The sequence below is a fragment of the Xenopus laevis genome, chromosome 6L (assembly GCF_017654675.1).
Source record: "Xenopus laevis strain J_2021 chromosome 6L, Xenopus_laevis_v10.1, whole genome shotgun sequence".
Lineage (NCBI taxonomy): Eukaryota > Metazoa > Chordata > Amphibia > Anura > Pipidae > Xenopus > Xenopus laevis.
The window spans coordinates 62,494,761-62,521,537 of record NC_054381.1 but is presented as its reverse complement, the minus strand read 5'-3'; the positions used below and the strand labels follow the sequence as shown (position 1 = coordinate 62,521,537).

Below are 26,777 nucleotides of genomic sequence, written 5' to 3'. Positions count from 1 at the left end.
TTTGAGAGAGCTGGGTTCAGCCAGCTGCAAGTAAAGCAATGAGTGCATGCATTTTACTGGTTGCCACGCATTACAAACCTGGTGTAATTTTTTTCAGTCTTTGTAAACAAGGCCCATCGGGGTCCTGTGCAAAATGCACCTTGCATGAAAATGCAATAGATTCTCACATACAAAGACAGAGAATATCCTGAAGTGATCTGCCAAGAAACGCATGCACTTGTATTATCATCCCAGTTATATAGAATCAGGAACAGAAATACTGGCACATTTGTTTTTTTTATTTTCAAATAACTCTAAACAAAAATGGATATAGCTGACAAAATGAACAAGCCCATATATCTGTATTTAAAAATGTGAATACACTTTTTTTATCTCTCTATGAGTAGATCTCTCTTTTAATACACTTTTTAAATCTCTATATTGTCAATTTTGAACACTTTTTTTTTTATTAAACGTATCCACTTCTTCACAGTTTTGAAGGATGCCTTCTCCCAACTGCAGTTTTCAGTTATTTTCACAAGTGTTCAATGGGATTCAGATCTGGACTTATTGTACAGTCCAGAGATTTGTCACTAACCATTATTGGGTACATTTTGGTGTCTGCTGGAAGACCCATGATTTGCAACAAAGACAAAGTTTTCTAACTCTAGGTTCAATATTGTACTCCAAAATGAATTGGAAATCTTGTGGGAGATTTCACAGCAGCCATCTTCTTCTCTTCAGTAATCTTCAGAATAGGCCCAGCTTGACGGCGCATGCACAGTTGGAGCAAATTTCAGTATCGCGACAACTTCGCATGCGTCAAACTCACAAAAATTGCTGAAGCGGCGGTCTTATTTTTAAGATTACCAAATCGGCTGAAGATGACGCCCGTGAATGCCGATGGACAAAATCTGCACTGAGGGGTAAGTAAAGAGTTGGGGGCATTTGCCCGTGGTACCAGCTAGGAGAACTAAAGCCTAACTAAAGAAGTAGCTAGAAATGTTGTTCATTATGTTATGGGCTTCTGTACTAGCCCAAGGCAACCACAGCCTTGGGCTGGTACAGATCTGTGCCTCCAAATATGCCCCAGTAGCTCCCCATCTTTTCTGCTGATTCACTGTACATGCTCTGTGCTGCTGTCACTTACTGAGCTTAGGGACCAACTCACAATATACAGAACAGATAGAATATAAATGTCATAATATAAGGCTGATTAGTAATTAATACATGATAATGCTGCTGCAGTTCACTTTAATTGCACACAACTGCATTTTCTGAACAAAATTTACTGAACACACAATAAAAGGCAGATACAAGTGTAATAAAAATCAAAAGGAATGGCCATTGAAAAAAAAAAAGCCACAAAAAAAAGAATTACTTGCTCATCCACAGATATAGGAAGGAATTTCTACAGTCAATAATAGTAAAGTAGCTGTACACTTATAAATACGTTAGATATCATTATCATACTTTTTTTTAACTCAATCTCTACACGATGCTCTGCAGAATTTTCTTTTGTTTTTAGCACAGCTACATTAACTCCATTCCTGAATGAAAACACTATTTTAAGATTCCTATTTTTTTCTATTTTTTCTTAGCGATCAAAACGTACCTCCCTTTTCACATGAGCTCATTAGTTGGGTTTATGTAGATAAGGTGCATAAACCAAATCTGAACTGCCAGATTTTTTTGTTTTTTGTTTTTAAACATACCTGATTGCAAAGATGTTAGAATTGTGTTATACTGTCCTTACAAGTATAATTCTGGACTTGGACAGATTCTTCGGAAAGAAGAAGAGTCCCATAATTCATCACAACAGAACAAGGTAAGGCAGGGTTGTAGGGCAAGCTGGGTTTGAAAATGGTTCTTATGATGAATAAGATGGTTTCCTTTCAAATCTCTTGAATCAGGTTTGTCATCTTTAAATAAAGTTTCTTTCAACACTCTGATTTTGCTAAACAGTTTGTTTTTGTGAGCTGCAGGGCCCAGATAAAGAATCAGTGATTATCTTTTTCATGCAGCCTGACTGTTCCGCACAGTCAACTTACACATTCAAGCTACATGGAAAAAAACTGTTTTTATTTCTTAAAAGATGTCATTGGAATTTGTTTTTTCAAGTTTTTCACCTACTGACACCAACTTCAGACAACCAATGCTCAGGCAGGTTTATAAAGAACTCATAAAGAGGAAAAAATTTGTTTCCAGGTTTGTGAGGTACCTTGTAAGCACATTTGGTGAGGGCCCTCTTCAATACTTATATTGGTTGCTTTGCATATACAGTTAGGTCCATAAATATTTTGACAGACAACTTTTTTTTTCTAATTTTGTATATTACCACAATGAATTTTAAATGAAACAACTCAAACTTTCAGCTTTTATTCAGTGGCTTGAACAAAAAGATTGCATAAAAATGTGAGGAACTAAAGCCATTTTTAAAACAATCACTTCATTTCAGGGGCTCCAAAGTAATTGGACAATTGGCTCAAAGACTATTTCATGGGCAGGTGTGGGCAACTCCTTCGTTATGTCTATCAATGAAGCAGATAAAAGCCCTGGAGTTATTTTAGGGGGGTGCTTATATGTGGAAGACAACATGCTGTCAAAGGAGCTCTCCATGCAGGTGAAACAAGCCATCCTTAAGCTGCAAAAACACAAAAAAAAAACCATCCGAGAAATTGCTACAATATTAGGAGTGGCAAAATCTGCAGTTTAGTACATCCAGAGAAAGAAAGAAAGCAAGCACTGGTGAACTCAGCAACGCAAAAACACCTGGACGTCCACAGAAGACAATAGTGGTGGATGATCGCAGAATCATTTTCATGGTGAAGAGAAACCCCTTCACAACAGTTAAACAAGTGAACAACACTCTCCAGAAGGTAGGCGTATCGATGTTCAAGTCTACCATAAAGAGAAGACTGCATGAAAGTAAATACAGAGGGTGCACTGCAAGGTGCATCAAGAACAGAAAGGCTAGATTGGACTTTGCTAAAAAAACATCTAAAAAAAACCAGCACAGTTCTGAAAAAAAGTTCTTTGGACAGATGAAACCAAGATCAACCTCTACCAGAATGATGGCAAGAAAAAAGTATGGAGAAGGTGTGGAACAGCTCACGATCCAAAGCATACCACATCATCTGTAAAACGGTGGAGGAAGTGTTATGGCTTGGGCGTGCATGGCTGCCAGTGGCAATGGGACACTAGTGTTTATCCATGTGACACAAGACAGAAGCAGCCGAATGAATTCTGAGGCGAGGTGTTTGCCTGCTCAAACCCAGCAAAATGCAGTCAAATTGATCGGGAGGGGGTTTCATATTACCCAAAACATACAGCCAAAGCACCCAGGAGTTTATTAAAGCTAAGAAGTGGAATATTCTTAAATGGCCAAGTCAATTACCTGATCTGAACCCAATTGAGCAGCATTTCACTTGTTGAAGACTAAACTTTGGACAGAAAGGCCCACAAACAAACAGCAACTGAAAGTCGCTGCAGTAAAGGCCTGGCAGAGCATTAAAAAGGAGGAAACCCAGAATCTGGTGATGTCCATGAGTTCAAGACTTCAGGCTGTCATTGCCAGCAAAGTCTTTTCAACCAAGTATTAGAAGTGAACATTTTATTTTGTCCAATTACTTTTGAGCCCCTGAAATGAAGTGATTGTTTTGAAAAAAGGCTTTAGTTCCTCACATTTTTATGTGATCTTATTGTTCAACCCACTGAATTAAAGAAAGTCTGCAGTTCAACTGCATCTGAGTTGTTTCATTTAAAGGGGACCTGTCACCCTAAGAAATAATTTCAAATTCTTTTCTATCACGTAAGTTGAGCAAAATAAACTTTACTTACACTGTATTTATTATTTAAATTTTGTTTCCTTCTGTTTTGGAATTATACAATCACAGCAAGCAGGCAGCTGCCATTTTGTGGACACGGTTATTAAGGGAAATTGTGTATCACCCCAAAAATCTTGTGTATGAACCAGAATGAGGGACCTAATGTCCATGTGCAGTGCACTACACAATTATAGAGCCTGAGAAAGGAAGGGGGAATGTGAGGAGAGCAGTGACATCTATAAAGTGCTGAATGGAAAGTGAAAGTAATTGACTGCCCCTCCTCTATGCCACGGGCATAGAGGCGGGGCAGGTAATATTTGATTGACAGTTTAGATATTTAAACACCTTTATAACAGGTATGGATATGTTAATGAAAAAAAAATTTGGGGTTCCATATTTAATTTGGAAAGGACTTTCATTATGCAGTTTTTTATGTGTAGGTGACAGGTCCACTTTAAAATTCATTGTGGTAATGTACAGAACCAAAATTAGAAAAAAAAGTTTTCTGTCCAAATATTTATGGACCGAACTGTAAATTTGCATGTTCAATGTATTTGCCTATTTATTCTACAGTGTGGTGGATAATACTGATGCTTTGTAAATACAGTATATGTTAATGCCCATATTAAAATATTTTAACTGGGAATAGTAGATATGGCCAAATAATTTATGAAATATTATTAAGCATTTATTCATTTATCCATATTTAATTTGGGCATACAAATTAGTAGACCAAGAGAAAGAGGGATGGGTTTGTAGGCAGTAGGGGTGTTATCCTTTCCCCTGAATAAGATAGTGTAAGAGAAGGGGATCCTTACAGAGTAAAGCACGTCCAACCAGCCATTAGCAGTTACTAGGAAGTTCAGGTAGTTAAAATTAAAGATATAGGTGGTTTAGCACTTTTTACTAGACATTCATTATGAAGTAAGGAGACAATAACAAATTATAAGACAAGATGTTCAAAGGTTGAAAAAATCAAGTATAATCACATACGGAATACAAATATGGTTAGAATTAAATTAGAATGAAGAGGTTGACGGATTCTGTCTGAGCTCTTATGTGGGAGGATTATTGCAGGAAATGAACAAAAGCAAAGTTGTGTATCAAAGTGACTAGGGAACTCACAAGAGAGCCAAGGTAAATGATAAATGATCCAGATAAGGTTTTCCAAGAGTAACTATATATAAAATGCAGAGTTGAAAAAAAGAAAGCAACGAAGAACATACAAAAACTAGACAATACGAAAAGTGTCAAGAATGAGTACCTGTGCTTTTATTGAAAAAAAGACTGAACATTTATGTAATAACAGGCAGTTGAAACATACGGAATGTGTCTTTGGGGGGGGGGGGTTTGTAAACCTAAATATAAAATGTTGCAAAATAAAAACAACTGTAATTTTGAGCAACTTTCCTATATCCATGAATTACAAAGTCTTGGTTATGTAAAGGATATTTGTAAATATAATTGCAATTAAAAGGAGCAGTATATGTCTGTCTTCTCCTAATCTCTGCACTGCTAGTTTCCACTGCATGTACTGTCCCACTGAAATAATAAAGCAATGGTCATCAATCCTCTGCATAAGGTTTGATACATTATTTCAGAAATACATGTAGCCAGGAGCAACAACACAGTGAACAGCATAAACATCTGCTGCTTCAATAGCAATTATATTTACAAAAAATACCTGATATTTATTGAAAGTTGTTTAGATGAATTTGCTTCCGTTAGTTCTCCTTCAATTTACTATTAGTATGTTATAGCATGCTAAACTCTAAGCAATTTTTGCATTGGTCTTCATTTTTGTAACTTCAAATGGGGGACAATGACCCCAGCAGCCAAAAACCAATAGCTCAGTGAGGCTACAATTTTATTGGTAGTTATTTTTTCTTCCTTATCTTTCAATTCAGGCCCTCTCCTTCTCAAATCCCAGCCTCTAATTCAAATCACTGCCTGGCTGACAGGGACATTTAAACTCTAACAACCAGATGCTGAAATTTCAAAAAGGAGAGTTGGTAACAGAAAAGCTAAATAATTTCATAAAAAAAGAATGCAAAAAAAGCAAAACATAAAAGATGAAGACCATTTACAAATTGTCTGAGAATCTTATTCTCTACATCAGGGCTGTCCAACTGGCGGCCCGCGGGCCGCATGTCATGTGGCCCTCCACATCAAAATCTGTTTGTTGTGTTTGCTTACCATATGTAAAATTTAAAAGGTACCACTACAGAGATTAACTGGCCCTTGCATTGTCTAAACCTCAAATTCAGACTAATCCCCTGCATTGTTCACACTTGTGACACTTCTATTGTTCACTCCCCTAAAGCCTGTACTGTTCACACCTGAGACCCAGACTGAAACTGCCCACATTGTTCACCTGTTCACACTTTATTCAAAATGCTAATGGGGCACCAGCACTGTGTCACTGTATGTAGTACATCTTAGACTGGTCCTGATTCCTGTCTCCTGCTCTGTTCTGTTTTCCATATGCTCCCTGTGTGTGTCATACTTTGGTATTTGTTTTGGGGGTTTATTAGCATTTGAAAAGGCCCTAAGGTGTTTAATCATATGCTGGGGTACTGTATTATACACAGGGGAGGAGGCATATGGATTTATGGGCATGTCTTAATATGACTTAGCTTTTTTTCACATATGAGTGACATCCTTGCCAGGGCAGGCACAAGGTAGTTTGGCACCCTAGGCAAGAGCTTCAATAAGTGCCCCCTGTCCTGCATTACCATTTCCCTCCTTACCATTATGGTTTTTAAATAAAGAGAGCAAGAAAGTGTACAACACTTTTTCATTTATATTACTGCCTCTGTACCTGCGCAAGCAAGCTCAGCAGCCATCCATCATACAGCCCTCCTGCAGCCATCATATTGCCCCCAATCTTTACCTGTGTCAGCAGCAGCCAAAAATAAATCTGATCACATCATATTGCCCCCAAGTATTTATGTACCTGTGCCAGCGCCCAGCCCAGCAGCAACAGCAAACATATGGCCCCCAAATCTGTACCTGGCTGTGCCAGCAGGAAGCTTCACACTTTACAGTAATAGAAAGAATGTCTTGAGTTCAGTGCAACTGTGCAAGGCTGAGAGCAGCGAGAGTCACACCAAGCAGGCCGCCAGCTCTCTGCCTCTCTCTGTCACCCAACACATCAGTGACGCGATTGGTGCGTGTATGCACGTCGCTCTGCACCGCACAGAAGGAGCTATTACTTGCCGGCAAGAGGGAGAAGGGGATGGATTCCACCCAACTGGGTGACCATGATTACTGAAACAAATTATTAAATAAACGCTTGAAAAAAGTCCGCCCTTCAATGATGGCGTCCTAAACAGCTGCCTACTCTGCCTACCCCTAGTTCTGGCCCTGATCCCTGAAGCGAGCACCAACCATTTGGTTTTTTGGTGTGCTATTAATGTGGACATGGTCTTGGGATAACATGGGTGTGGTTTAAAGTGGGTGTGGTCTAAAAACAGGGAGTGGCTAACACTGTCTTTCGTTATCGGCCCTCCACCATGTAGATTGGAAAAATTCCGGCCCTCGGTACCATAGAAGTTGGACAACACTGCTCTACATCATAATACAAGTTAATTTAAAGGTAAATATCCCCTTTAGGGTAGAGGCACACAATGCTATTTGGGGGAGATTAGTTGCACAGTGACAAATCGCCTCTTCTTCGGGCAACTAATCTCCCCGTAATAACTTCCCGCGGAGATTAGTTGCACAGCGACAAATCGCCTCTTCTTTGGGCAACTAATCTCCCCGTATTTACTTCCCGTGGCTAGAATCTAAATCGACATCGGTATGGCACTCTGAGCGTTTAATTTTTCGAAGTTGCCCAAAGTTTCATTTTGAGGCAATTTTGGGCGACTTCGGAAAATGAAGTCTGAGACATTGTGGGGAGATTAGTTGCCTGAAGAAGAGGCGATTTGTCGTTGGGCGACTAATTTCCCCCAAATAGCATTGTGTGCCTCTACACTTAAGCAAAATTTGATTTTTTGGACTGATAAGCACCCTTTAGAGTATTAAATAATGCCAAAACAGCATACTTATCTTTAGAAACGTGCACCAATTTTCAACAGTACAAATTATGCATTCTTAGCAATTATCTAGACTATGACTTCTGTACGTCTGCTTATAAAAGTCATGCAAAGACTAATATACTTACTCTGCAGTGAATTACAACCACATGTAAAGGGTCGCTGTTCAACCAAGACTCCATAGCCTTACAGATGGTGCACATCTTATTTAGCGGGGGAGCATGGAAGTCTGGCCAACCCACATCCATGACCTACAGACATAGAAAATAAATAGATTGAAAAGTTTTTTTACATTTTCCTTCCATAAAACATGTTTACAATAATATTAATAATTAGTCATTCCTTTTTTTCCTGGACTAAAATAAAACTTTTCCAAAGTAATTAATATTTTTCCATCCAATCAATATTAAAAAAAAAGTAAATTGATGCACATTTTTATTATTTTGTACACTTTTTCCAAATTTTATACTGTAAATCAAAAAACAGCTTTTGGTTGGTGGGAAAAAATTCAAATAACATTACCTCTGTGTTAAGTTTGGAAAGTTCGCATCTTTTTTCTGACAGATTCAAAACCTAAAAATAAAGAATATTTACAGTTATGAGTACTGTTTGTATCAGTAGGAGAAAACCTTACCAATTATTTCCATTAACAAAATTGCAGTAATGAATAACAGTGTAAGAATAAAGCTGACTAGGTTTATGGACAATACAGTGCTGCATTATCAAGTAATGCTAGGAATTAGCATTTTTTACACTGGCCAAAACTGCCCTAATTTGGTCAGACAGCTTGGCCAATTTTGAACACACTGGTTACCATCTTAACATGTATATCACAGATCAGGAGCTGATTTCAGGGTTTCAAGTAAATCGGACATTCTACCACTACTACTTCTGATTTTTGTTCAAATATTTTTGCCCTGGATAAAGTGATTAATGCTATGTGACCTATCATTTGTATGGCAAAGTCACACAATATTTGACTGCTCCACATGACAATCATGAGCCAACTCTCAAAATTTCAGGCCTTCTGGAAACAGCTGTTTTTAGCCTAACTAGTTTACTTATACAGTGTCAGCGTATAGTATACCCCGTAAATTTAGCGCAGAACACAATCTTAAAATAGAAGCCACATAAGAAGTGGTAAAAGGTAAACAATGACATTGGTACTTGCATCACAGTTTCTTGAAGCGTTTACCCTATGGCATATTTAAGCACAATCATTTGATAAATATGCCCCTTAATTTTCAATAATATTATTCAATATGATGTGGTTAATTTGCAGCTCTTTGCTGAAATTGTCCGTCTCCAGTGCACTCCCATGTGCAAATTCAAATAACATTTTGCAATGAATATTTATCATTTTAACTGACCAAATAACTGTCTCCATGTTTTGATTTCAGCATGCGGGTAACATCGTGTAGGTTGTGGATGTAGGTTTCTTCTGAGGAACTTCTTGGAAAAGAAACTGAAATGATGCGCTCAGTTATATAGGTGAGATCAAGTTCATAGCATTCTTCCATCATGTGCTCCATGATCCTGAAGCGAAAAAACATTATGAGGGTTATTTATTAACGGTTGAGTTGTGTTTTCCCGAAAGATTCAAGTTTTGCAAGGGCTGTTTGGCCAAAAACTCAATATATTTGAGTAATCTGTAACTAATTTTTACCCCAATTACCTTCAATCAAGTTTGTACATTCGGTTTTTTCATAAATAAGCAAACATTCGAGTTTATTTGAGGTAGAAAAAAACCTCACAATCTCTACCTTTGATAAATAACCCCCCTACATGAGCCTGTTTTGTTTTTTGTTTTTTTAAATTAGGGGTAGCTTTATTTCTGTTCATGTGAATCAATGTAAGAAAACTGGATTTTTTTTGTTCAAGTTTTCTTGCACCAATTTTATTTGTCACAATCTTTTTTTTTTTTTTTCATTCACAAATGAGGTTTTTTAAAAAAAACAAACTGGCAATAAAATTTGGTACCTTAACTTAAAGGAGAAGCAAACTATAAAGTTAAAAAAAACCCTCCCCCCTACCCTACATAGACCCCCTCTCTCCTCCCCCTCAGCCTAGCTGCTACCCTGTCAAATGCCCCCAAGTCTTTACTTCCCCATCTATGCAGTTTCTGTCCAGAGTTCACAGGCGCCATCTTCAGCCTCTTTGGTAATCTTTGGGACTTCTCCCAACACTTCCGCAATTTCCATGAGTTTAGGCTCATGCGCAGTTGACGCGAAACAGAAAATTGCTCCAACTGCACATGTGCCGATACGGCACTTACTTCCAGAAGATTACCAAAAAGAAGAAGATGGCGCCCATGGGTCTATTTAGGGTAGGGGTTTTTTAACTTTAGGGTTTGCTTCTCCTTTAAGTAAACAATATATTTTTGAAAAGTATGCATAATGACAAATGCAAAAAGGATGAAAATGTCTTTCTACATCAGAGTAGAGGTATGGGACCTGTTATCCAGAATGCTCAGGACCTGAGATTTTTTCGCATAACTGATCTTTTGTATTTGGATCTTCATAGCCAAAGTGTACTAGAAAATCATATAAACATTAGGTTTGGTTTGTTTGTCACTTATTTTCTCCTTCTTTCTTCTTCTTCTTAGCCCAAGGGCTAGGTATTGTTGTTTGTTGTATTGTTGAATTTAACACAAATGCAAAAAGAAAAAAAGAAAACCATTACCTTTGGATCAAGTACTACGTACGGTTTTATTGAAAAGGGAAATAATTTTTAAAAATTTGGATTATTTGGATAAAATGGAGTCTACGGGAGACAATCTTTCCTTATTTTGGAGATTTCTAGATAACAGGTTTCCAGATAACGGATCCCATACCTGTACCACGCAAAGTTAGTTGAAGTTAGTTTTTTTTGACATTGCCTCAAAGCTTGTAATTTGCAACATTTTACCTCCCCATCTTAAAAATACAACATCCTATAGAATGATCGTCAGCGATTGTCCCAGTTAACATAAAATTACATTACAAGCATGGTGATGTAGGGACACACAACATAAAAGCAATGCATACAAACTGTTATGGCAGGACTGTGACGCAATGATTAAAACTGCAGCCTTGCAGTGCTTGGGTTTTAGTAGTCTAGTAATTTCTATGGATTTCCATTGCTGTACCGCCAAGTCTAGAACATAGTCAGGAATCTAATTGTGAGCAAACTGCCAACCTAAACTAAGCAACAAACAGAAACAGCAGTGTGCCTCTGATAACACTCATGCAGTTAAAATTCACTCTGATATTAGTATGGTGATGGCAGTAGATTCGCAGCACTTATGCGATTGTTGAGGATGCTGGATTTACTGAGCTGGCGAATCTCCTAGACAGGGCCCGATTTACATAGTAGGCACTCCTAGGCCCAATGATGTTTGTCGCCCCTGTCCCCTCCCTTTTTTTCATGCAGATTTTCATCATCTGAACATATGTGGGTGTGGTTGGGCAGCATACCGCCGCCCTAGAATCCTGCCGCCCGGGCCTAGGTGGCCTTTCCACAAATCCGGGCCTGCTCCTAGAAAAACAGTACAAAAGTTCCATCTTGTCATTTTCCCTGACAAAGGAACACCTGACAAGTATGATAAAGTGATAAAGCAAATTAGATATACATTGCAATATATTATATTTGATTGATGGTAAATTCTGTGCAGAAGTGCAATTTTGCAGTGTACAGCTTTCAAAATAAAGCATAATGACAGACCAAATCTGTACTAAAAACAATGAGAACATGGGGCATTCCTACAAGAGAATGCCATGCTTGGGTTCATAACAATGCAGCTAATATGGTTATAGCGTTTTGAATCTCTGTTTACTACCATTGGATGTTTTACACACACCAAGGGGGAAATTCACTAACGGGTGAAAATTCGCCAGCGACAGCTTTGCCGCCTTCGTCACAGTTCGCCAGGCGCAACTTTGCACAGACAACGCTAATTCACTAAGTTGCGAAGTTTCGTCGCCGACCGCTTGCGAGGTTGCGCTAGCGTTACTACGGCAGGCATAGCAAAGTTGCACCAGCATTAGATAATTTGCATACGGACATATATGTTGCAGCAAATACATTACACAAGCCCAGGGAACATTATTAAAATAAAATAGAGTTGTTATATTGCCCTACACATGAGCCCAGCTTATAGTTTAGGTGCCATATGTAAGGAAATGTAGGGTGGAAGGAGGGTACCCCAAAAAAAAAAAATGTACAATCTTTTTCAGCCTATCACCCTGTAAAAAGGAAAAGACGCCAGCATTTTTTGGGACTTAGAAAAAATTTCAGCTATTTTTGGACCAAGTCCTATCTACGGTACTCTATTGCACTTCGCCTGGTCTGAGGTGGCGAAGGCAAGTCTGGCGATAGAGGCAACGTTCATTAAAAACAAAAAATTTGCGTAGTGACACTCTTTCGCCAGAGCGAAAATACACCTGGCATTATAGTGCAAAGTTGCGCTAGAGTCTATCTCCTTCGCAAGCGTAGTTACGCCTGAGCCCGTTAGTAAATCGGCAAAGTGCCGAAATCACGTCACACTGACGAATTTTCATCAGTTAGCCACTTCGCACTTTAGTAATTTTGCCCCCAACTCTGTAAACATGACAGTCTTTCCTCACATCATACTGTATCTATAATAGCAATGTGCACAATTACAATTTTTCAGACAACCGTCAAGTGCTTGTTCTTTCTTTGTGCTCGTCATTCTAAGGAGGTGCAGTCTGTCTCGATCTCTCTCCACAGTCAGTTCTGCATGTTGTCTGTATCTCTAATGACTATTACACTATGAACAAGTTACCTACCACATGTTCTGAGGAGAAAACTGCCATACTGAAGAGTGCACATTTTCCCAAATACTACCCATTGGTTTTGGAAATACAAACTTCAAAATGGCCCAGTCAATTTAACAGGAGTCTTCTTTAGTTTTCCCTGGAAAAATCTGACTACTTTTAATACAGTGCATAGTTGTTTTGCAAAGGGGAGCTCTTACCGGTTTACAACATGTACTAAATAGTAATACATATTGACAAGAGCTTTACTTTGTGTATTACACTTCACAAACAGATTCGCTTCTCTCAATTTTTTAAAAAAAAAAAATGCAGGCTGAGAGCAGATAAGCCAAAGCTCTGTGTGCCCTGGCCTTTATGCATAATAAAATGTGTTTACCAAGTTTTACAATCATGAAATGAGTTGTAGGCAAAGGTTTACTATGTGTAATACCATAGCCCTGCTTTACATATATTCTTAGTTGTTCTGTAACTTTGATAAATGTTTAACTATCTATTCAATAGAACATATGGTTTGGTAAAGGATTTAATATTTATCCAAATCCAAAAGTTTGGAATAGTAACAATAACTAGAGAGGTACTTTTCCTGAAGAAAATGTGAGTGGTGCTTGCCGTGGCAAAACTCAGGCCCAAATCTGATTGGCTGTTGTTGCCCCGCCCCTTTTTTTCCTAATTGTGAACCACAGTCACTCAGTGACTAACATACCAAAGTTTGGGAATGCTGTCATTTAATGTGTAAAAATGGCAGCATTTCTATTTTTTTCTATTGAAAATCAATGAATGAAATTTGATTGGTTGTTGGTGGCTCCGCCCACTTTTTCTAAACTTGAAGTGGAAACCCCCAGCGACCACATTTGTGATATTCAAGGTCCCTGACATCAATACTGAGAGAATGGCAGCCTTCTTAATTTTTCCCATTAAAACCAATCAAAGAAATCTGATTGGTTGGTTTTGGCTCCAGCCACTTTTCTTAATTTTAATCCCAGTCCCCCAGTGACCAACTGTGCCAACTTTGAGGAGGCTGCCATTAACCGTCTAAGAGCGGCAGCAGTTTAAAATTTTCCTATTTAATTGAATGGCTGAAATTTGATTGGCTGTTGTAGAGTCCGCCCACTTTTTGTAAATTTTGGCTGCAGTCACCCAGTGACCCACGGTGCCAAGTTTGGGAGCTCTGGCTTTATTACTGTGAGAATTACAGCTGTTTACATTTTCTCATTGAAGTCAATAGGGAAAATCTGATTGGTTGTTTGCGGCTCCGCTCACTTTTTTGGGTCCCCAAAATAGGACAGAAAAGTCACAACACCCCATTCCCGAATAAGCTGAACGGTTTGACATGAGGTGTCAAACCGTTCAGCTTATTCGGGAATGGGGTGTTGTGACTTTTCTGTCCTATTTTGGGGACAAACTAATTATTCGATAAATTCCCCATTATAAGTCAATGGGGCAAATTTGGGGACCTCTCCTGCCCCGGGGGTAAAACTTATACCCTCGTGTGGGGTATCATCTGACACAGGTCGCAAACCTCTTCAAATGTGGTAAATTTAACGTTTCTACAAGATTCCCTCTCTGCGCTAGAATCCGTCAAAAGTTGGCCTCAATGTTAATCTATGGGACTTTTCGGGGTGGTTAATTGCCCCCGCAAGGGGCAATTAACCACCCACCCCTTAGAAAAGTCATACCACCCCATTCCCGATTAAGCCGCACGATTTGACACCTCATTCATGGGTCTAGGACAAACGGTGCGGGACTAGTTACGCGCCAAACTTTCATACGGAAGAAGAATAAAAATAAGTTTGCAAGATAACAGTAGTGATGCTTTGCTTCGCAAGCACCACTAAAAATAAGTTTGCAAGATAACAGTAGTGATGCTTTGCTTCGCAAGCACCACTAATAATTGCTGTAACTTCAGGTACAACAAAATCAATATTGCTTGCATTTCATGTGCGACAAATCTCACAAAACGTACTTACCCATTCCCCGCCCCAAAAGTAAAACATTTTTGGAAAGTGCACATTCTGATCCTAAATGGGTAAATATGCATTTTTGCTAAATATTTAGCGAAATATTTACATTTACACTACAAATTAAAAAATGCCGTAAAACATATAATTACCACAAATAGGCATTTTATTGCATTGATCTTAATGATTTATGTATTTGTATTATTTATTTTTATTTTTAATAACTGTGCATATTTTATAAAAAGCTCTTTATATTAGTATTTACAACCACATATTGAAATAGTACCAACCACCTTATATATGTTAGGGATAGTCCTCTGTTATACTACTTAATTTTAACGTATTTCACTAAATTATATATTTATGTACTATTTAAGTATAAACGTGATTGCATTAAAATATGCATTTCTTCTTCGAAATACAAAGCTTTGCATAAATTAGCATTTTATATGGAAATCTTATCTCCCGTGTGTCCTTACATAGAAAGCTAAAACAAAGATATGTGGTCTTCTGAACAGTCTGATAGCTTGCATATAGAGGACTATTCAAGTGTATCAAATGTAGAAGCTCCAAATTGAAAATAGTGCTTTAAAATGTTCATGGATGATACTTAGGCTGCTGTAAAAAATGCATTAACTTGTTCGGTCATAAGAGTCCAAAGTGTATTTAGAGCCCAACAAGACCATATATTTTTGAAAAGAAAAAATAAATAAAATATATATATATATTTTTTTTTTTTTTTTTTTTTTTTTCTTCGCTTCTATCCAAACTACCAAACTGAAAAGCTTTGCTAGTGTCAGCTTATTTTGGCACATTACTGCAAATCTGCTCAAAGCACTTATCAGCAACATTTCCCATATATCGTTAAAGGGCAGGTCAAAGACAGATCTGTTAATCAGCCACCTTATCTAAAGCTCCCCATAGACGCGACGATTCTTCTTGAGAAGGACCGATTTTAGAGAAGCCCGACCAATCCTTCGAACTTATCGTGCGGTTAGTGGGATTCAAACGATCGTACATCTTACAATTTTCCGACATCTGTCAGGAAATTGCACTGGGACCGACAAAGATTTTTTGACCTGGCCGATCAATCTATCTATGTTTGCAGGGCCAAGCAGGCAGCTCCCTTTTGTTTTCCTGGCAAATTGGTCTTTTTAGTTGATGGTAAATTCGTACGATCGTTCTGAGAAGATTGTGGTCTCACGATCAGGATCTGATCTTTTACAAATCTCAACAAATCTATGGCCAGCTTTACATTGTATCATCAGTCTGAGCTATCAGGGCAGAGAAAAGAATGGGCCAGAGTGCTTTCAATAGCAATACATATACAAATGAGTTCAAAATCAGAGAGAATGTGTAAGTAATGTGTATTGCAAAATTGCTTAGAATTAGGATTTCTTTTATTTTACATTCCCTTTAATTACAAAGATACAAAGTTCTAAATATGAGTATTCTTGGCAGTTTCATACTGAATATACATAGAATTAACCAATTACATGAAAATGGTGCACATACTTTTTGCTTTTTTGTTCTAATCATGAAAAAATATACAACACAAGCCTTATTCATTCAACTCATGTGGAACAAGAGGATATACTGCCCATTTAATTGAAACCTTCTGAGAAGAGTAACTGATCTCAACAGTATTAAATGAAGAAAATGGGAAATGTATCTTTCACGAATATAAAAATGTATCTTTCATTAATGTTATTGCAACTAGTTTGCTACCCTAGCAACCACTTTAAATGCAAACCTGACGAGCTTTGAAACATGCAGGTAACCTAAAATGACAAAAGCTGCAAATGCCATAATAAAGTTTTATATATATATATGCACCTCTCGGGCTCATGAAGTACTCAAGTTATTCTAGTTCAAACAATATTTTATCTTTTGCACTAACCATTGGCGACAAAAAAATAAGGAAGCTAAAAGTTACTAGTCACTTTTTGGAAGCATTATTGAAAATTATGCCTTTCATAAAAATAAAGGTTTATCTATTATACCATAGACCGAAACCTCAACACATTTCTGTGAAGCCACACAGTATTTCCACATATGTATGCATATTTTTACTTACTAGTGCTACTTATATACAGAATGTAGTCACTAAAAATTCTATCCAAACAATGAACGTTGTGAGCATGTTATATCTGTGAGAGTTTTTGACAGATAACCAATCACGAACTAGCAAAGGGTTTGTTGTGCTTTTCCGATATTTTGATTTCTTAAAGGGGTGGTTCACCTATAAGTTAACTTTTGGTATATTTCAGAACGGCCAGTTCTTAGCAACTTCAATTGGTTTTCATTATTATTATTTTTTATACTTTATTATTCCCTTTTTTCTGTTTCTTTCCAGCTTTCAAATGGGGGGGGGGGGGTCACAGACACCATATTAAAAAATGCTCTGTAAAGCTACATTATTGTTATTTCTACTTTTTATTACTCATTTTTCTTTTCAGACCCTCTTCTACTCATATTCCAGTCTCGTATTAAAATCAATGCAGGATTTGGCCCCTAGCATCCAGATAGCTGAAATTGCAAACTGGAGAGCTGCTGAACAAAAAGCTAAATTACTCAAAAACCACAAATAATAAATGAAATTACAAATTGTCTATCTTTACATCATACTAACTGTTAATTCAAAGATGAACAACGCCTTTAATGTGGCCATACATGTGCTAACCATGCACAGAATCCAAGGGCTATACAGAGTATAACTGCTTCACTTGTTTGGTCCAACAGCCTGTACAACAGCAGGAGGGGTAGAGAAGCTGTAGCTCCTTTTCACTTCCTCATCTGCCGATTGCACCATACACTGGTAGCTAAATTGTCACTCTGTCAGACAACCATGAACATCAGTCGGAATGGTTGGGTTGCCATATCTACTGTATATGCCAGTTTTAGGAAAATTCCGACTTGTCTTGTTACCAGTTCCTACTTCCTATTATAAAAGCTAACCATACTTAAGGTGGCCATACACATAGAGATCTGCTAATTTGGCTCCAAACAAGTGGATTTCTCCTTGATATGCCCAATTTCAAAGTGGGCGATATCTGGGTAGACTCCGATCGTGGGCCCTATGGCCCAACGATCGGATCATAATAAAAGCAATATGGGAGGTAGGATCACAACAACAAACAGATGCGGGCCACGATCCGACGGGATTTTTACCCCAGCCCGATGACTCTCTGCCAGATATTGATCGGGGAAGCCCGTTGGATGGCCCCACACACTGGCCAATAAGATGCCGGTTTGTCGGCAGCTTTAATCAGCCTGTGTATGGCCACATTAAAGGAGAACTAAAGCTTTACTGAAGACATAGGCTAGAAATGTTGCACATTATGTTTTGAGTTTCTGTACCAGTCCAAGGCAACACAGCCCTTTAGCAGTAAAGATCTGTGTCTCCAAAAATGCCCCAGTAGTTCCCCATCTTCTTTTTTGCGGATTCACTGCAAATGCTCTGTGCTGCTCTGTGGACCGACTCAAAATATACAGTACATATAGAATATAAATGTCACTATATAAGGCGGATTAGTAATTCATACAGATTCTTACTACATGGCAGTACAGAAACCAGTGCAATTTGCATGAGAATTAAATAATCAGCCCTGTAAGATCATCTTATATTACAGACCAACCTCATTTTCAGCTAGATAATTTGCGACAGCCCCTAAGCTTAGGTTCTCAACAGCCAATCAGAGCCCACGGAGCATGTGAGGGTCGCAGAGATGGTGACCCCCTGTGACAAGTTTCAAAATGTGGATCATTGCTGCTATTGAGAAGCTGAAACTTTAGGCTGATGCAATAAGTTCATTATATAAAATAGGGCCTGTTTAGCCACATTCATTTGTAGGGTTTAGTTCTCCTTTAAGGCATCAGGCTCAGACAGCTCACTTGTCTATATTTAAACAGATCACAACTGCACCTTCTGCCAAAACAAATGCTGTTACATGTGCCATGGTGTGTCGTGAGATATCCGAGTCACCTTTACAAAGGACTGTTATTAACTATTCAGATTCGTCATATTATTTGCTCCAACTTTATCTGCTTCTAGCCCTTCCTCTTATGTCAACACCTTGCCAAACTGTTTACTACCTGCTTCATGCTGCTTCCACTGTGACAGATGTAACAGAACAATTTCTTCTGTCAGCCTCATTTGCTCTTGTTCTTAGGTCCACCAGTGTTTCACAATGCTTTAGAGCCTCTACAGTGATCAAAATACCCACTGATGGGTTTACCTGTGGCAGCCACTACCAGCACACAAGTCAACAGAATAGCAACAATAATAATTGCCACAAGAATTTTCCACAAGTCAATCTTACTCTTCTGTAGTTTGGTGTAGGCAGTAGCCTCACAAAAGGGGCAGGGCAGAGCGAATCTATATATACGGAAGCCGGCAGTGTTAGGTTGCGGGTGGAGAGAGAGAGAAAGGAACCACTCAACACGAAAACCGCCCGAAAACAGAAGATTTGATGCGACAGCCAGTCCGAACGTGGCTTTCAGCCCGCCTGCACATTACTAGTCCCCTGGCACCCAGCTCTGCTCGGTTTCATACAGAAATAAGTTTTCCTGATTTTAAATAATTTTTTCAGGTTTACTGAAAAACATAAAATGAGGGTTAGGGCAGGGCACATGAGCAGATTCGGGGAGATTTAGTCGCCTGTCAACTAATCACCTCTGTGGGGGCAACAATCTTCCCGAACCCCTGCTATAATGCGAAAATGCCTGCGCCAATGCACTTGTGGCGCTTTGATCTTCGAAGTCGCAAGAAGTTTCCTCGTGAGGCAACTTCGGGTGACTTCAGAAATTGAAGCGCCGCGAGTGCATTGGCGATGGCGTTTTCTCATTATAGCAGGCGGAAGGCAATTCGTGGAGATTGACGCCCTGCAGACGAGGCGATGAAATCTCCCCGAATCTGCCCTAATTCTGCATTTACAGTGGTGTGAAAAACTATTTGCCCCCTTCCTGATTTCTTATTCTTTTGCATGTTTGTCACACAAAATGTTTCTGATCATCAAACACATTTAACTATTAGTCAAAGATAACACAAGTAAACACAAAATGCAGTTTTTAAATGAGGGTTTTTATTATTTAGGGAGAAAAGAAATCCAAACCTGTGTGAAAAAGTAATTGCCCCCTGAACCTAATAACTGGTTGGGCCACCCTTAGCAGCAATAACTGCAATCAAGCGTTTGCGATAACTTGCAACGAGTCTTTTACAGCGCTCTGGAGGAATTTTGGCCCACTCATCTTTGCAGAATTGTTGTAATTCAGCTTTATTTGAGGGTTTTCTAGCATGAACCGCCTTTTTAAGGTCATGCCACAACATCTCAATAGGATTCAGGTCAGGACTTTGACTAGGCCACTCCAAAGTCTTCATTTTGTTTTTCTTCAGCCATTCAGAGGTGGATTTGCTGGTGTGTTTTGGGTCATTGTCCTGCTGCAGCACCCAAGATCGCTTCAGCTTGAGTTGACGAACAGATGGCCGGACATTCTCCTTCAGGATTTTTTGGTAGACAGTAGAATTCATGGTTCCATCTATCACAGCAAGTCTTCCAAGTCCTGAAGAAGCAAAACAACCCCAGACTTTCACACTACCACCACCATATTTTACTGTTGGTATGATGTTCTTTTTCTGAAATGCTGTGTTACTTTTACGCCAGATGTAACGGGACGCGCACCTTCCAAAAAGTTCAACTTTTGTCTCGTCGGTCCACAAGGTATTTTCCCAAAAGTCTTGGCAATCATTGAGATGTTTTTTAGCAAAATTGAGACGAGCCTTAATGTTCTTTTTGCTTAAAAGTGGTTTGCGCCTTGGAAATCTGCCATGCAGGCCGTTTTTGCCCAGTCTCTTTCTTATGGTGGAGTCGTGAACACTGACCTTAATTGAGGCAAGTGAGGCCTGCAGTTCTTTAGATGTTGTCCTGGGGTCTTTTGTGGCCTCTCGGATGAGTTGTCTCTGCGCTCTTGGGGTAATTTTGGTCGGCCGGCCACTCCTGGGAAGGTTCACCACTGTTCCATGTTTTTGCCATTTGTGGATAATGGCTCTCACTGTGGTTCGCTGGAGTCCCAAAGCTTTAGAAATGGCTTTATAACCTTTGAAATTGAACTCAGGTGTGATAAACCACAGTTAAGTTATTTTTTAACAAGGGGGGCAACACAGGCCCATGTAGATTTGGAGTTTTTTTTCTCCCTTAATAACATAAACCTTCATTTAAAAACTGCATTTTGTGTTCAATTATGTTATCTTTGACTAATAGTTAACAGTTTTTGATGAGCAGAAACATTTAAGTGTGACAAACATGCAAAAGAATAAGAAATCAGGAAGGGGGCAAACAGTTTTTCACACCACTGTATTTATTTACTGTTCTGCCTCACCTGGAACAGCTTTTTTTTTCCCTAGGGAGGAAAATGCAATATTTCAAATATAGAAAACCAGTTTAATAAAATTGGCCTTACAATGGGGAAGCAGACCCTTCAACTGCAGGGGGGCTCAGGAGGAAACAACAACATTTTATCCCCCCCTCCTCCCCATACATGTCCTGACCTGATTTTGGTTACAATGGATTTGTAGACCTGGAGTAAAGTATGTGCCTGTTATTACATTCCCCTTATGCGTGACTACACTCACATAAGAAATAGCTGACCAAGCAGAGAGGCACTGAAATTTCTACCTCTTAGGACTGCAATCTTGGGTCTAATGTTCCAAAACTAGTCTTTGCATAATCACTTAACATTTTGGCAACTTTCCATAAAGCTGTAATTTATCATTTTCAGCGTTCGAGGTGATTTGTGAATGAATTTGTTTATCCCTTTCTGTTCCTTGAAACAATGTAGCAGAATTCAGTTTTCTTTCAGGTCTGATGAGTTGACATCTGTTACAATGTTTCAGGAGCCAAAACCAAAAGTGCAGAGACTATAAGAATGATACTATGTGTAATTTAACTATTAGTATTATTGTAAAGAGTGATATTCTGAGACAATGTGAGTTGGCTGTCATCTTTCATTATTTGTGGTTTTGAGTTATCTTTTTTTATTCAGAAGCTCTCCAGTTTGCAATGTCAGCAATCTGGTTGCTAGGGTCCAAATTACCTTAACAACCATGCATTGATTTAAGAAAGTGGAATATGAATAGGAGAGAGTCTGAATAGAAAGATGAGTAATAAAAAATAGCAATAACTATACGTTTTTAGCCTTGCAAAGCATTTGTTTTAGATGGGGTTGTGACCCCCCCCCGACCCCCCCCTCCCCTCCCCCATTTGAACACTGGAAAGAGTCACAATTAAAAGGCAAGTCATTTAAAAAAAAAATCAAGGCAAATTGAAAACGTGCTTAAAATTAGGCATTCTATAAAATACTAAATGTTAACTTAAAGGTCAACAACCCCTTTAATTTACACTGGAAAGCTGCTTTGAAAAACAAATTCATTATGGTAAAAAACTGTTTTGGTTAAAGAAAAAAAAAAAAAAAAAAACTTTAAGGAATTAATTAAACATAAATAATTTAACACAACCTCCTTTTGCCAAGTCTCTGATTTCAAGGCTGAAACCCTAGTTCTGCTCCTTCCCTCACTGTCACCTAGTGATGTGCGGGCCCGCTCGATAGCCCCGGGACATGCAGGTTCAGGCCGACCTGGCACTGCTCCTCGCGGGTGGGTTGAGCTCTTCTCCTGCTCTTCCACTCGCCACCTTCAAATGCAAGCTTCCGACTTCCACCTTTATAGCTGCGTGTCTGCTCGCCGCCCCCTTTTGTGACGTCATCGTTGGGGTGGCGCAGGTCTAAAACAAGGAAACCCCGAAGTCGGATGCAGGCGCAGGTTATGGGAGGGCGGGTCTGGGACGGGTGCAGGTTTTATCCGACCTGCACATCACTACTGTCAACCACTGACACTTACTGCAACCCAAAAACAGGTCAATAACCACAACAGATCACCAACTTGTGGCAAATACACACAGGCCAACAGGTTGCCAATTATTAGGAAGTCTTGCAAAGGAACATTTCTGAATCCAACTAAACGAGTAGCAAAATATATGAAACACAGTTTTGTTTTCCATCTTTCTCAAAATTCCCTTACGGTCATAGACACCTACTGCAACCCCAAAGCAAGCCACCAACCACAGATGAACGAACCCTCAACAGATTTCAGAGCATGACTATGTACCAATTCTGCTAAATATCCACTGCCCCCCGGCTGGGTACATTACTTGCCCATCACCCAGTGCCCTCCTGGGCTGCACACATGACTTGATAGTAATTTAACTAACAGATCAATGTTCCCTCTAATTCCTTCTGGGCTGTGTGCACAAATTCATCTTTTAACCATGTGTGTGCAGTTTTTAAAAACCATGTGCTCAGGTTAAATGCAAATTAACAAGTGTTCACACAAAATGTTTTGTGCCCACCACAATTTGTTGAGTGTGCTGGCCTCCAAGGTTGTGTGCACATACAGCTTAGAGGGGACACAGATAAAAGCAGCCTGCAAGTGCAAAAGTATAGAAATGAAAAAGATATATATATATATATATATATATAGATAGATATAGATATATATATATATATATATATATATTATATATATATATATATATATAGATAGATATAGATATATATATATATATATATATATATATATATATACACATATACATACACAGTCATTCTTTGTTATATACAGTACATGCAAAGTCAATAATTCACATTGTTCACTAAACTTGAACAAATGAACAGGATAGATATGGATAAAACACTTTCTGTGTGTTTATTCATGGGAAATAGTCATGACTGCTCTGTGACTACCAAAACAGCAATAGCAGCAACATATCCCACTTTTACACCAGAACCCTTAAGAAACAATCTGGTAACGTTTTTTTTCAACATGGGGAACTGTATCACTGAACAATGGACACTACAATGATAAAGAATAACTTTAGGCAACTTCATACCGCATACAGCCCAGGATCGCTACTTAAACGTTCAGCAACGCCATTAAATATCCAGCTTCTCGGATCCCGCCGGACAGTAAGTACCGATATCAAATTGCTCATCTCGCGAGACTGTGTATATCAGCGCAATGACGCGCCAGGTAGCCGCCTTGTGGGAGTGACGAGCATAGACGGTGTGTGATTCATTGTTTCTTGAGGGCTGCGGGAGGCATGATCATAGTTCTCCCCCGCCCCCTCCCGATCGCAGGTCCTATTTTTGTCAGGGAACGGTGGAAAAGGTTTACTGTGGTGGTTGCCATCCATGTCTACTCCCAACAGAGCCTCAGCTCCCAGTCACAACTTAAGTCATTCATTGTTTTCTCTGGTCGTTAATTATTACAAGTGCCAGGAAACACAACACCTCACTTTTTATCTGCTGCCGTCACAACCTTCTTCTCCAAATTTTACCAACCATAAAGTGTTTGTGCAAACTAGGGCCAGGTGTTTTTTTTTTTTTTTTAAGGTCCCAGTGTTTTCCTGGACACAGGAGAGAAAGCCACTACCATGGAGGACACCACTGGGAATCCCCTGGGCATTCAGACATTAAAGGACCAGTAAAGCTGGCCAGATGTAAAGATCTTTAAAAGATCTTTTCGTTATCTCGAAACGATTGTTTAAATGTACAAATTGTCCATCAACTAAAAAGACCAATATTGCCAGCAAAACTGAGGGTAGCTGCCTGCTTGGCCCTGCAAACATAGATATTGCACTGGGAACGATAACATTTTTTTAACCTGGCTGATCAATTTTCTGAGGGATGTCGGACGAAATATCGTAAGATGTACGAACGTTCGATTCCCACTAACCGCACAATAATCTGACGGACTGGTCGTATTTCGCTAAAATCGGTCATTCACCAAAGAAAAATCTTTGCATCTATGGGGACCTTAACACTATTTTTCACCACCTCCCCATTTATCTTAGCATGGTTCAGTAAATAGTGCTGCATCCTGAAATAAACAGTGAATTCCACTAAGCAGGAGATAAGAATTGGCTTTGCTGCTTTTCAGTGTAGCTCATATGTGTCCCCTGCAATATTGTTGGGCCAACAATCCTCTTGCATGTCATGTGCGTTCTTCTGTCTGCACTTCTGCTCCTTCATGTCCTGTGACTGGAAGTGATGCCACAGACCATTGCTGTCCCAATGATCACATGCTAATCACATCTCCTTCTGCTTGTGGTCCCCCTCTCGTCTGAGTTCTTTTTTTTTGTAACTTATGTTTTATTGGATTTTCACTTTTTTATCACAATTTGTAACTGTTTGCGATTACAAAAACTTGTGGTATTAAAGCTTCAAGTTACATAATATTAAAGAAGTACAGATCGTTATACTTTGGTTTTGGTTTAAAACATCTTTTTCAGGAGACTTACGGGAACAAGTTTTCTGCAGCAAAAAAAGTTTACTGAAATTAGTATCCAAAGGCCTAACAGCAACAACTTTACTAACAGCAACAACTTTATAGGGCCTTACATTCCTAAAACAAATGCTGAAGTTTCATACCTTCCAAATGTCCTGCTTTTGCCACTGATTTTTAGCCCCTGCCCTGTGGCTTCAGATAGCCCCATTTTCTTGCTGGCCTATAACAGTCTCATGAGTTGAGACCTTGACCTCAGACCTCATATAAAGTATGGATGCCTTGAGAGGCGCATGGCTTGCAGCATGAAATGCTTGAGAGGCCACCACTGTATCCATCTGGGGGGCGGTGCCACCAGCCTTCCGAACCAGGGGCCATCAGCCACAGTCGCTACCCCCTTCGGGCCCTCTGCCCCACCTTGCATGTTGCATACCTTCTCTCCTTGTGGCCACGTTTGGGGCCAGCGGTAGGTCATTAGGCAGGCAGATCTCAGCCAGGTAGTGGTTCTGTCTGGGTCGGCAGAGCCCGCAAGGGCTGGGGTCCACTTGGTGTTTTCCCGGTGTCCCACTAGCCCAGTCTGACCTAGGGGGTCACCGATTTGTCTTCCGTGGAATACTTGAGGGCTAGTGCATCTGTTGTTCTAATCATGTAAAAAGGCTGTTGTTATTGTTAGCTGGACATGGTATTTTCGGGGTGCAGCTAGAATTCTCACTGTCGCACTATGAACAGCAGGTAGTTATTTGCCTTTTTAAGTTTTTCAAATGTTAAACTTTCTTTTCCACAGAGGAATTTAGCAGTTTCCCACAATAACAAAGGTACAAACAAAAGTCAGAGCTTACTAAGGTATGACTTGCTCCCTGCACCACCTAACCTCGGGAATGAATTTAGACAACAGCATGTTACCTTAATCCAGCAGCTGGAACTGGAAACTGCTCTAGGCAATGGAGACCGGAGCACTGTAAATGATCAGCCAGGCTGGGAAGGAGGTGCTGAAATACTTAGTTCTTCAAATCAGGAAATCCACAAAGGCTCTGTTCAGTCAGGGTAACTCCCATGTGCAGAGAAATAAAAATAGGTGCTTCTCATTGTTTTTTCCCTTATTAGACTCGGGACTTTTCCAAAACACTACCGTGTAATCACATGTCTGTGGGCAGCCGTGTATTCCTCCCCCTTTCTGCCCCCCAAGCAAGCACTTCCAGCAAGTGTCCTCCACCCCCTTGGTTGGGGAAACAGAGCCTGACTCTCCTCTTCCCTCCTCCTGCGCTCAGTTTCTCTCACTGCACTTTCACTCTTCATGCCCTATAACAAAGTATGCCTAGAAGCTGCATTTCTGAGCATATTGTACATTATTTATCATTTTGAGATGAGAAACAGAAAGTAGCTTTTACATTAATGTAATGTTTACTTAATTGACATTGCCATTTATTTGTGCGTTTAGGAAAGGGTCACTAATCTGAGGTCCAACTACTGTGTACTGTTTGGGTCAAGTATCTGAGGTCTGATAATTGCATCTTGTCCATTGTAGGGCCACGGGTCTGGCGACTGCTATTTATTTCTAAATACACATTGCAGGGGCCACTGATCTGTGGTCTGATAGTCATGTTTCATTCATGCAGCAGGGGCCAAAGGTCTGGGGTCTACTTTTCACATCTAAGTACACATAGCAAGAGCCATTGATCTGGGGAGGTGTTACTCATATCAGTGCATGCAGCAGGGGGAGCACAGGTCTGGGGTCTGCTACTTACATCAGTGCATGAAGTGGAGGCCATTGCTCAGCAGTTAGCTACTCATATCCAGGGATGCCATCAGAATTCACAGGGCCCCATACAAAAATTTCCTGGACCACCTGGGCCCTGACCACC

The 26,777-nt window shown here is 39.5% G+C and overlaps 1 protein-coding gene across 3 annotated transcripts in view; it reads right to left on the bottom strand.

Moving 5' to 3' along the window:
- The window catches only part of tns3.L (tensin 3 L homeolog), a 113,522-nt gene extending 87,468 nt beyond the window's left edge, over positions 1–26,054 (bottom strand). Inside the window, exons 1-4 of one of the 3 annotated variants that reach the window (XM_018267548.2) lie at positions 25,819–26,054; positions 9,217–9,382; positions 8,369–8,419; positions 7,975–8,097 (exon numbers count right to left, since the gene is read on the bottom strand). In XM_018267548.2, coding sequence (XP_018123037.1) covers positions 7,975–8,097; positions 8,369–8,419; positions 9,217–9,378 — 336 coding nt within the window. In that variant the 5' untranslated portion in view covers positions 9,379–9,382; positions 25,819–26,054. Of the gene's footprint in view, positions 1–7,974; positions 8,098–8,368; positions 8,420–9,216; positions 9,383–23,521; positions 23,691–25,818 lie in introns of those variants that run through there. The other 2 variants (XM_018267547.2, XM_018267549.2) reach the window with 2 other exon arrangements.
- Positions 26,055–26,777: the final 723 nt, after the last annotated feature.